General features: G+C 40.4%; 1 protein-coding gene across 7 annotated transcripts in view; it reads right to left on the bottom strand.

The window, feature by feature from the left end:
- LOC148894259 (plakophilin-4-like) overlaps positions 1-12,456 on the bottom strand; it is a 49,520-nt gene that overhangs the window by 13,226 nt on the left and 23,838 nt on the right. For 5 of the 7 annotated variants that reach the window (XM_089002018.1, XM_089002021.1, XM_089002019.1 and 2 more), the window contains 7 exons: positions 11,344-11,469; positions 10,153-10,358; positions 8,923-9,421; positions 7,046-7,216; positions 4,668-4,881; positions 3,402-3,534; positions 2,350-2,563 (listed from right to left, as the gene is read on the bottom strand). In XM_089002018.1, the coding sequence (XP_088858144.1) occupies positions 2,350-2,563; positions 3,402-3,534; positions 4,668-4,881; positions 7,046-7,216; positions 8,923-9,421; positions 10,153-10,358; positions 11,344-11,469 (1,563 nt within the window). The remainder of the gene's footprint in view (positions 1-2,349; positions 2,564-3,401; positions 3,535-4,667; positions 4,882-7,045; positions 7,217-8,922; positions 9,422-10,152; positions 10,359-11,343; positions 11,470-12,456) is intronic. The other 2 variants (XM_089002022.1, XM_089002023.1) reach the window with 1 other exon arrangement.

Below are 12,456 nucleotides of genomic sequence, written 5' to 3'. Positions count from 1 at the left end.
CACCACGCTCAAGAAAAATCATAAGCCGAGAAAATTTGGGAACAGCGCGTGAGTTAAAAATATCAATAAAGGGCTATAAACTCATTCATTGCCGTTCCCGAATTTGTTCGGGTTTTGATTTTTTTTTTTTTTTTTTGCGATGGATGTGTTTCAAGCATCGGTCAGACCTCTGACAATGTTTTTCCCTCCCATGAGGGGTAACATTTGCCTTTTGTACAGCTGCCTCCATTTCAAGATCAAATAACCCCAGAACCATATAATTTAGGATTTAACTCTTTTTTTTGCAGATGTTTTCCCTCCCACGAGGGGGCAGCATTTGTCTTTTGTACCGCTGCCCCCATTTCAAGATCAGATAACTCCAGACCCATATAATTTAGGAATTAACTCTTTTTTTCTGATGAAAGAAGAGAGTCTAATATTTGTTACGCTGAATTGAATGTTTATGTAGTCCTAAAACTCAATATTCTGTGTATTACTGCAATTTGAGTGAAAATGACAAAAACCCTGGCAGTGGAATGGACACATTTTTGCACATCGTCTGGCAGTGAGTGAGTTAAAATAAAAAATGGGTTTTTCGCCATTGACTTGCTTCACTTCAATAATGTACACTAAAAAGAATTCTGGCATTGATTTAAATGTACACACAATGATGTTACAGTAAAGTCTCGTTATATCGATATCGGATATATCGATAGTCCCGGTTATATCGATACTACTTCTATGCGCGCACGGAGAAAATTACATGCAAACAGGGTCTGATATATCGATAGTCCTGGTTATATCGATATTTTTCGGACTCCCTTGAATATCGATATAACGAGACTTTACTGTATTTTCAATGAACCTAAGAGGTGTTTAGTTTCTCACGTCAACCCCCGCCAACTAAATATACTCAAGTCCTGTGTTAATCTCTCCCTTTTTTTATCTTGGAAAAAAAACCCATTGGAGCTATAAGTCGAAACAGTTGGAACTTGGGCTGAAGCTGACGAAAAACAGCTGAATCAACCAACTCGGAGCCAAAATGTCTTGGCTCGTTCATTTCTGCTCCACCCTCATCCCAAACGGTGCCGATTTGCAGCATGTTTTCCAGGCTCGGATGACAAATAAAAGTGAGACGTGTGCAATCCGTTGCTGTCAGTACCATTGATTTAAAAAAGCAAAAAAAATGTGAAATATTTGTTGTTATGAAGAAAAGAATCAAATCATAGCACAGTGATACCTCGGCTTACCTCACGAACTTTCCGCTTTACGAACATTAAATTAGCGAGAATATATAACTGATGCATTTGTAACCTGGCTAATGAGCTCTTCCTGTGAAGGAGTTTCAAGTCGTAAATTGCTTCGGTGATAAAGGAGTTTCCCAAGGTCTAAATTCTGTTGTCTGTGCTTCAATTCGAGTCACACGAAGCATATAACAGCATGAAACTTTAAAATATGATAACTTCTTATGCTGTCTAATCTCTATCAAGTGCAGACGTGGTTTGCTATCGAGTGGAGTACTTTTACAATTTTGGCTCTGAAAAAGACTCCACCACAGGCTAGTGTTAAGCCGAAGAGGACACAAAAGAAAATTACGGTGCTGTGTGTTTGTGTGATTTAGCTAGTATGCTAAGTCCACCATTGCTACGTCTGGCTAAGGGTGTTTCTGTGTGGACTAAGCAATGGTCTCATGCAATAGAAGAGGTCGAAAAACTTTTGTTGATTTGGATTAACGAAAAGCAGCTAGCAGGGGACAGTGTGAATGAGGGTATTATCGCCGAGAAAGCACGGCAACTTCACTCGGATACCATCAAGAGGCTACTACTTCAACGGCCATCACAAAGGTAAATAAAATGACATTATTATATAGTACAGTTTATTTCTTTACTTATAATACCATAGCACATTTATTATACATAAAATAAGGTCTATTTTGTGTAGTTTTAAGGCTTATTTAGTAAAAGATTACATTTTGTGGGGACCTGGGAACGGATTATTATAATTTTTAATGGCTTCTTAAGGGAAATAAATATTTGGCAGAGGAACGTTTTGCCTTACACACACTTTCTGGGAACTAATTAAGTTCGTAAACTGAGGTATCACTGTATTTTGACCAAAATAAGTCAAAGATATTTTTCAAGTAGGCGTCTGAGAAAAAAAATGGCGTAAAAAAGGCAGACTGACAGGAATATCTTTTCTTCTAAATCAAATGCAATCAAGGTCCCGGAAGCAATTGCACAATCACAACAGACATCCTGTAATCTCGTCACTCATGCGTGCAAACAGGACCTCAATCAGAAGGAATCAACAAGCAAAATCAAGTTGCCCACCGAAGAAAAAAAAAAACAAAATGGAGACTTCCTGTCTCACCTGTGACGAGCTCCCGCACTTCGGCGTCGACGCTCTTCCTCAGCAATCGGAGCAGAGCCGGGATGCCACCGGCGTTCCTCAGTGCGATTTTGTTTTCGTCCATCACTTTTCCATACACGAGGTTCCTCAGAGCCCCGCAGGAGTTCCGCTGGACCTCGAGGACTTTGTGATCCAGCAGGTTGACCATGTGCTTGACGCCGCCGAGCCGACACACCTGGTGAGGGGGGGGGGGGGTTAAGTCAACTACTTAATACAATAAAATACAATACATATTGATTCATGTACCCGGAAGTAAATAGATAGTAAGCTAGCTAGCCAGCCAGTAGATAGCCAACAGATAGCGAGCCAGATTGCTAGCCACCTAGATAGCCATATAACCAATAGAAAGCTAAATAGAGAGAAAGTTAGCTAGCCAGCTAGTAGATAGCCAACAGACAGCCAGCCCCATAGCTAGCCACCGAAATAGCCATATAGCCAATAGAAAGCTAAATAGAGAGAGAGAGTTAGCTAGCCAGCTAGTAGATAGCCATATAAGCCAATAGAAAGCTAAATAGAGAGAAAGTTAGCTAGCCAGCCAGTAGATAGCTAATAGATAGCAACAGATAGCTACCTAGATAGCCAGCCACCCAGATAGCTATATAGCTAATAGATAGCTAAATAGATAGAAAGCCAGCCAACCAGCTAGTAGATAGCTAGCCAACTAGATAGCCATATAGCTAATAGAAAGCAAAATAGAGCGAAAGTTAGCTAGCCAGCTCGTAGATAGCTAATCGATAGCCAACAGATAGCTAGCCACCGAAATAGCCATATAGCCAATAGAAAGCTAAATAGAGAGAAAGTTAGCTAGCCAGCTATTAGATAGCTAATAGATAGTCAACAGATAGCTAGCCAGATAGCTCGCCAGCTAGATAGCCATATAGCCAATAGAAAGTGAACCCAAAAATATCATCTTACAGTGAGTGTATCTTCTATTTGTAACGTGCAGATGTTATAATATAAATATAATATATATATAAATATAATAATCTAATATAAATAGGACAAACGCTTACCTCGGCCTTAATTCGGTTGTCGCCAAAGCAGAGGTGCTGAAGGTACGCGGCCGCGTTGGCCTGCACGGACGGGAAGTGGTGTTGCAGCATGTCAATCACTTCCGTCAGCTCCGGGTCCCGCCAGGCAAATTCCCTGCAAACAAAAAAACAAACAAAAAAAAAAAAACAATAAATAAATAAAGATAAATAAATAAAATGTAATAATTAACATTTTAAAATTTTACAATAAATAAATACATACATACGATAACATTGTAATCATGAGAAAATTAACATTTAAAATATAAAAGAAAAAATACTACAACATAAATAAATACATAAATAAATAACATTTTAAAATTTTACAATAAATACAGAAATTCAATAATAACATACATAAATAACATTTTAAAATGTTACAATAAATATAGAAATACAATAACATTGCAATCATGAGAAAATTAACATTTAAAATACAAAAGAAAAAATACTACTACATAAATAAATAAATAAATACATAAATAAATAAATAACATTAAAATGTACTAATAAAAATTTTAAAATGTAACAAAAAATAAATACATAGATACAATAACATTGTAATCATTAGAAAATTAACATTTAAACTAAAAAATAAAAAATATGACAAAATAAATTAAAATATAGGAGAGCGGGTGAGAGAGAGATAGAGAAAGTCAAAAAAGTAAAAATAAAACTATAAAATATTACAAAATGATAGGGAGAGAGAGAGACAGAGAGACAAACAGAGAGACAGACAGAAACAGAGACAGACAGAGACAGGCAGACAGAGACACAGAGCGAGAGAGATAAAATAAAAAAGAAAAATTACAAAATATAAAAAAAATATTTTACATTTTACAATTTTAAATAAAAATACACAATAACAATATGACAAAATAATAAACAAATAAATAAATAGATAAATAAATAGGAGAGCGGGTGAGAGCTAGAGAAACAGAGATAAAATAAAAAGTACAAAGCGACAAAATATTACAAAATAATAATAATAATAATATTACAAAATAAATAAAAAAAACATACAAATAAATAAATAAACAGAAGAGCGGGTGATAGCAGGATAGAGATAGAAATTAAAAAAAACTACAAAATAATAAATACATAAATAGGAAAGCGGGTGAGAGAGAGAGCCCTATACTTTAAAACGGTGTAAATACGCTCCCAACCGCGCAGGTCCAATAAGCGGCAAAACATCTGCTCTCCCCGAATGTGTCACGACACACGACAAAACAGAAAGGAGGGTCCTACCTGGGGTCCTTCTGGATGCTGTCAATGGAAGGCGAGCGAGTGGGATCGGCGATCATCCCGACCTGCCGACTATAATTGGAATCGCACGGGCGATACTGCGCCGAGCGATAAGGGTCCGCGTAGCTGGCGGTTGTGTTAAGGGCCAAGTTGTTTCTTTGGTAAGTCATGGCACTGCGTTGACTGGACGACCGTTGGAGACTCCCCACGCCAACACCTGACGGCAAAAAAAGAAAAGCCCTCAGAACTAAAACGCGCCGCCCACAAAAAACAAAAACAAAACAAAAAACGCAAATCCAGGTAAATCTGTGTAAGATCTCAGTCGTACAGGAATGATCCATCGATGAAAAGGTTTCTTCAGCCGTCATCTGTACTTCTTTGAAGGTGTCGGATGTTTGGCTTCTTATCCAAGAAGCTTCGTCAGCAAACTAAAATCTTTTGCTGGTAGTTTTGGTCCTATATATACCCCCTACTGTCCAGACATGGCGATGCCGGACTCTGCTATGATTGGTCAGGTCGGGGGGAGCAGAGGACTAATCCCTGCGGCTCCGCTGATTACTTCTATTGTCCTGACTGACGACTGGCCCGATTGCCCAATTTGCCCTGGTATCACCTCATCAGCATAACTAAGCCTATGTTTAAAACAGATTCTTTTCTTACAGACCGTGTATTGTAGGTGTTCAAATACCTGACATGTTTCGGCGTATACTTCCGCCTTCGTCAGAGTGCACTCTGTATACGTACACCTACAATACGCTGTCTGTAAGAAAATAATCTGTTTTAAATTAGATATCAAGTAGACAGGATGAACTTAGTACAACTATAACTAAGCCTATGTTGCCTAAGACGTGTATTGTACGAACGATCCACCGCCACGTCTGGACAGTCGGGATATATATATAGGGCCGAAACTACCAGTAAGACTTTAGTTTGCTGACGAAGCTTCTTGGATAAGAAGTGAAACATCCGACATCTTCAAAGAAGTACAGATGAAGGCTGAAGAAACCTTTTCATGGAAAAATCCAGGTAAGATTAGCCGCATTGGGAGCTTCGGGGTTAAGAACACTAAAAGCAAGCTGAAACTACAACCACGGCGATTGTCTGGAACCAATTCATGTTCCGGATGAAAACAAAAACGACTCCTCTTGTTGTTTTAACAAGATTGCATTTAGCCAAGGAGGGCTTCGCGTCTGCTTTCGTCGGGGGGAGAAAACAAAAATCCACCTGCAAAATCCTCTCCTCTGTTCCTTCCCGTTGCCCTGTGCCACCGTATGCTTCAAAGCTAATCTTGCCAAACACAGCAGAGTGGCAACGTTAAGCCGACAACTGCCCGAAATAGCGAGCCGAGATAGTCACTAGCAAAGATGGGAGTGTCTTACGACATGCTGAGTGGATGCGTTTGCCTCCAAGACAAACTTCTTTCATTCCCTTCAAAGTTGATACCGTGACATCATTTATTGTTTCATACAATGGCCGCCAACGCCAAACAATGTTTCGAGCTAACAACGTACGAATACAGTAATACATTGGCTTACAAACTTAATTGGTTCCCAGTGTGTGTAAGGTAAAAAGTGTGTATCCCAAAAAAGTGTGTATCCCCAAAAAATATTTCCTATAGGAAACCATTAAAATGAGAATAATCCGTTCCCAGGTCCCCATAAAACATCATTTTCTACTTTCTAATTTTTAAAGATTTTCTCATTTTCTTTTTAAAGGTGGTTAGAAATGAAATGTATTATTATTATTATTATTATTATTATTATTATTATTATTATTATTATTATTATTATTATTATTATTAACTAGCTATTACCTATCTATTAGCGGGCTAGTTGGCTGGCTAGCTATCTAATTAGCGATCTATTCGTGGTCTGGCTGGCTAGCTATCTAGCTAACAATCTATTCGATAGCTAGCTTTCTAGCTATGTCAGTTATTTCCGGGGTGAGTGAATGCTGGCGCGTGTGGCTGCCGCTGCTCACCCGCAGCAAAACGTATCCAGTGACTGTAAAGCGACCTTGAGAGGTTTGAAAGGTGCTTAAAAATGAAATGTATTATTATTATTATTATTATTATTATTAGCTAGCTATTAGATAGCTAGCTTGCTGGCTAGCTATCTAGATAGCTATCTATTACCTATCTATTAGCGGTCTAGCTGGCTGGCTAGCTATCTAACTAGCTATCTATTAGCTATCTATTAGTGGTTTGGCTGGATGGCTAGCTAACTATCTATTAGCTAGCAAGCTTTCTATCTATTTGAGTTACTTCCGGGTTGAGTGAATGTTGGCGCATGCGGCACCACGAATTTTACGGACATCAGTGGCAACATTATCAACGCTTGCCTGCAAAAAAAATGTCACATGACAATGTTGATGTCGCAAACCTGAGGCGCTCCGGCCGATGGTTCCCTGTTGCGTCTGACTCGGGCTGACATATAACGGCGATTGGAACATGCGGTCCTCAAAAATGGGCGCGATGCAACGCTCCGGGGATACGTTGGACCTCAAATCCTGGGCCAATTGATTGTGTTGACTAGCATATGTGCTGCGCATGCCTGCACACATTAAAAAATGGTTGCAATGAGATTTGATTAAGTTTGTTTTTAAACAAATACACAAAAAAAAGCAATGTATGTATTTAAAGTTCTCACATCCGATATATACATTGTGAAGCCCAAAGGACTGGTATATGCTTAAAGGACAACCGACACTATTTTTTTGTTTCCTAACTGACATCAGAAAAACGTTTTATAGCATCTAAAATACCCAAAAGCTAGCAAGCTGATATTTTTAGTCAAATGCAAAACAACAATAAAAGAGGGGATGGGGGGGCAGCAGGTTAATGAGTTGGCACCACCCGAGACGTCTCTTGTGTAAAGACTCAAGACGTTTGGCGGACTGAAGGATAAGGACGTGCTTCCACAGACAAATGCAGACTCCTCCGACCTCCCCTAAGCCCCCCAGCATCAAGCCACATAAAATCCAGACATTTTGAAGACATACATCTTTGGTGCTTTCTACACGAGAACAGATGGTAGCCTTGCAGGCTTTTCTAGACATCGTGCGCTAATAGCTTAGCAGAAACACCGCGTCGCAGTCTTGCCGAGGATGAATGGCTCGTATTCCGGGTGTACTTGAGCTATTTAATTCTCAGAATTGTCTCAAGAGTTGGCTTTTTACAAATTACACTCGGTGCTCGACGCCTGTTTGACAAAACAAACAAACACTCCAATGGAAACGTGTAAGTGCTAGCCGGTATGATTTGTTCTACCGTCAAAAATGCATCTTGAAAGATGATTCACTACTTTTAACACTTCCAAAAATTGGGAAAAATAACACCCTCCAGTGGAGAGTCCCACCACGGGTGGACTGACCAATAGGAATTTGCAATATTATGATGAATTTAATGTTCGTGAGGCAAAAGGTTTGAGAGCTGAAGCGTTCGTCAGCGTTACTGCAGAAATCCGATTATTGTATTGTATTGTATTGTATCGTATCGTATCGTATTGTCCCGTATTGTATTGTCCTGTATCGTATCGTAATGTATTGTCCTGTATTGTCCTGCATCGTATCGTATTGTCCTGTATTGTATCGTATCGTATCGTATCGTATATTGTATTGTATTGTCCTGTATCATATCATATCGTATTGTTCTGTATTGTATCGTATCGTATCAGATCGTATCGTAGCATAGCGTATCGTATCGTATCGTAATGTATTGTCCTGTATTGTCCTGCATCGTATCGTATTGTCCTGTATTGTATCGTATCGTATCGTATATTGTATTGTATTGTCCTGTATCGTATCGTATCGTATTGTTCTGTATTGTATCGTATCGTATCAGATCGTATCGTAGCATAGCGTATCGTATCGTAACGTATCGTATTGTATTGTCCTGTATTGTATCGTATTGTATTGTGTTATCCTGTATCGTATCGTATTGTATCGTATCGTATCGTATCGTATCGTATCGTATTGTCCTGTATTGTCGTGTATCGTATCGTATTGTCCTGTATTGTCGTGTATCGTATCGTATCGTATCGTATCGTATCGTATCGTATTGTATCGTATTGTATCGTATCGTATCAGATCGTATCGTAGCATAGCGTATCGTATCGTATCGTATCGTATCGTATCGTATCGTATTGTCCTGTATTGTCGTGTATCGTATCGTATTGTCCTGTATTGTATAGTTTCATATCATATCATATCATATCGTATCGTATCGTATCGTATCGTATCGTATCGTATTGTACGGTACCTGCGAGGCTGTCGGGCCGCATCCTCTTGTCATAAACGTCGTACCCCTGCGTCCTGTAGCCGTCGGCATTGTGGATGACGGAACGGGGCAGAGTGGAACTGAAGTGCTGGGGAACGGCCACCATGCTGGCTCGCGCCGGCGACGAGTGACTGGGCTGCTTACTCATCTGACAGGTGTCCGTCAAAGTCAAAGGCGACGACCCCACCGACGCCTGGTAGGGCGACGTGGTGCGGCTAGTGCGCGAATTGGCGGAACCCACCCGTCGCAAGGCGGCGGGGGAATTTTTCTGAGTGGTCAGAGGAGAACCGCCGGCGCTCCCGGTGGGCAACGTGGTGGAGAAGATACAGGAAAGGGCTTTGGGTTCCGTGACGATAGGCGAGCCGTAATTGATGGTGTGCGGGGAAGCGTGCGATGGCGACGTGCCGCTCGCGTGGGACGGCGAGTGAGAGCGGGAAGGCACTGAGCTGACTCTTCGGATTGCACGGCCGGGCACGGCTACCTGAACAACGACAAAAATCATATTTTGAATTTGTGGGGAGGATTTTGGATGCTTTGACGATGATGATGATGTCAGGACATCATCTTGCACTATTGATAGAAAATAGACAGAAGAGAAGTTATCATATTTAAAGGACAACTGACACCATTTTTTTTGTTTCCTAACTGACATCAGAAAAACGTACCGGTACCGGTCCGCGGGTCATTTGGGACCGGGCCGCGCAGAAAGAATAAATAATGTACATAATTTCCGTTTTATTTATTATCTGAGTCCGAACTCTGTTTTATTTTGAAAAATTACCAGATTACATCCGTCTATGACTTACTCTTGACGCATGTCAAAACGCTTATCTAGGACAAGCGTTATGCCATAACGCTCTATGGAATATGTTACATAATGTTGTTGTTGGCGCGATGTTACCAGGACTCTGCTAATAAAGTTGTATAAAAATACACAATGGATTCACGTCTATTATTATATTTAAAAGAAAAAAAAAAAACAGTTTCCATGCCTGTAATATCATTTTATTTTGTTAGCTAAAGCGTTCGTTAGACAAGGTATCACTGTACTCAATAAATACTTCGGCTGAGGTTGGGCATCGGGTCATGAATGTTAAAAGACAATCTTCACAGTGTCCAAACAAACATCTCGGACAACTATCACCGTAAAACTCCTTTCCGAACTGTGAAAAAGTGTCAACTGGTAGATGCCGTGATGAAAATGCAACGCACCTGTGCTGAGGCTTGACCCTCCGCCCTGGCAATCTTGACAGGGCTGCTTGTGCTTACGTTTTTCACCGCGCCGGGAAAGGAGTGCTGGATCCTCAAGTCGGATTTGACCACCGTCTGGCCGCCGTGGTAACCGCTGCTAGCATCCCGGTAGCCGCTATCCGGGTACGAATTCATTTGAGTTGAACTATGCGAGTTCACCGTGGAGCCTGAAAGCAGAAAGTCGCATTGATTTGTTGAGACCGGCGTCGGTTGTCCTTTAAAGGAAAACCGACACCATTTTTTTGTTTCCTAACTGACATCAGAAAAATGTTTTATGGCATCTAAAATACCCAAAACACGCAGGCTGATATACTTAGTCAAATGCAAAACAACAATAAAAATGAGTTAAAGTGTCCCAAAACTGGCACAAAATTAGCTCGGAACTGGGGAGATTCAGAAAGTCCCGCCCCCTTGTTCACGATGTCACGCCAGGATACTCATTCACACACTGCCTTGCTCCAGAATCAAAACAATAGCTTCAGAGAGTTCAGATGCTTTCCTGTTACTCATCCAGTTATGAATATGATTCAAATAGTTCTGAAGAGGAAAGCATAAATGTTTGCAATCGATTAAAGAAGTCCTTCCCAGTATCATTTTGACGCGTCTGGACTCCAATGTAGTGCCCAGAAAATGCACAAGATGGCGCCCAAATTCCGTTGGAAATGGGCTGATTTGTCTGCTGGGAATTGGTCTCAACTAGTATCAAATAGTAGTCTTGGTGCAACACACAACCATTCACCATCGCGTTATTCATGTAGTTTTCCTTCTAATTTCGCCATCAACATGGTTTTTTCAGGTGAAAAAAAGTACCCAAAATGCATTGTGTGTCGCTTTCTCGGTCAGGGGTGTTCCTTCCGTGACGTCACTTAGGGCATCGTCATCAACTCGAAAACAAGACTTCCTGAATATTTGTAAAATGCGCTCAATAGAAGTCATTTGAATAATTATGGATGCAACTTGTTTGATGATGTCGGTTGTCCTTTAAATCTATTTGTGTTTTTAATAGCAGACTTTCCAATATTCCGGGGAGGTGTGGAATAGATGGAGCGTGATAAAATGGGGTTCACAGGAGTAGGAAAGCACCCCCCCCCCCCTCCACCCCGAGTTATAGCAACTGCAGGAAAAAGCGAGAAAGCAATAACGAAGCCTCACTTTCACGCAGGCAGGAGTGCTCCGGGGAGCGCGGAAACAACTGCTCCGACTCAATCCTGATGCGGTAGCTTGGCGACGGCGAGCTGCCGGCGAGCCGTGACTGGGGGTCCCCTGGGGAGGGGGCGTCTGGGAGAGACGGAGTCGAAGAGGAATCCGTTTGACTTCAGACACCCAATTACTTCTTGAGCTTGGGGGGATTTTATTAGCTGCGAGTGGCCTCTTTTCATTTGTAATTTCTGCAACTTTTAGTGGATAATCATCAACAGTTTGGCTTATGTAGTTTACGGAATGTCACTATTAAATACAGATAGAAAGCTAGCTAACCAGCTAGTAGATAGATAATAGATAGGCAACAGATAGATAGCTAGATAGCTAGCCACCTAGATAGCTCTATAGATGATAGCTGGCTAGATAGTTAGCTAGCTAGCGAATACACTGAATGTCACTATTAAATACAGATAGAAAGCTAGCTAGCAAGCTAGTAGATAGATAATAGATAGCCAAAAGATAGCTAGCTAGATAACACCACCTAGATAGCTCTATAGCTGATAGCCAGCTAGAGAGTTAGTTATGTATATATTTAAATGAGTAAAAAAACAAGTTAAAAAAAAAACTATTTATGTATTTGTTTATATTAGCTAGCTAGCGAATACACTAAATGTCACTATAAAATACAGATAGAAAGCTAGCTAACCAGCTAGTAGATAGATAACAGATAGCCAACAGATAGATAGCTAGATAGCTAGCCACCTAGATAGCTCTATAGCTGATAGCTAGCCAGCTATATAGTTAGTGAGATAATACACTGAATGTCACTATTAAATACAGATAGATAGCTAGATAGCTAGCCACCTAGATAGCTCTATAGATGATAGCTAGCTAGATAGTTAGCTAGCTAGCAAATACACTAAATGTCACTATTAAATACAGATAGAAAGCTAGCTAACCAGCTCGTAGATAGATAATAGATAGCCAACAGATAGATAGCTAGATAGCTAGCCACCTAGATAGCTCTATAGATGATAGCTGGCTAGATAGTTAGCTAGCTAGCGAATACACTGAATGTCACTATTAAATACAGATAGAAAGCTAGCTAGCAAGCTAGTAGATAGA

The sequence above is a fragment of the Hippocampus bargibanti genome, linkage group LG08 (assembly GCF_051943395.1).
Source record: "Hippocampus bargibanti isolate YZ-2025 linkage group LG08, ASM5194339v1, whole genome shotgun sequence".
NCBI lineage: Eukaryota > Metazoa > Chordata > Actinopteri > Syngnathiformes > Syngnathidae > Hippocampus > Hippocampus bargibanti.
The sequence above is the reverse complement of the archived record's forward strand: the minus strand, read 5'-3'. Positions and strand labels throughout refer to the sequence as shown.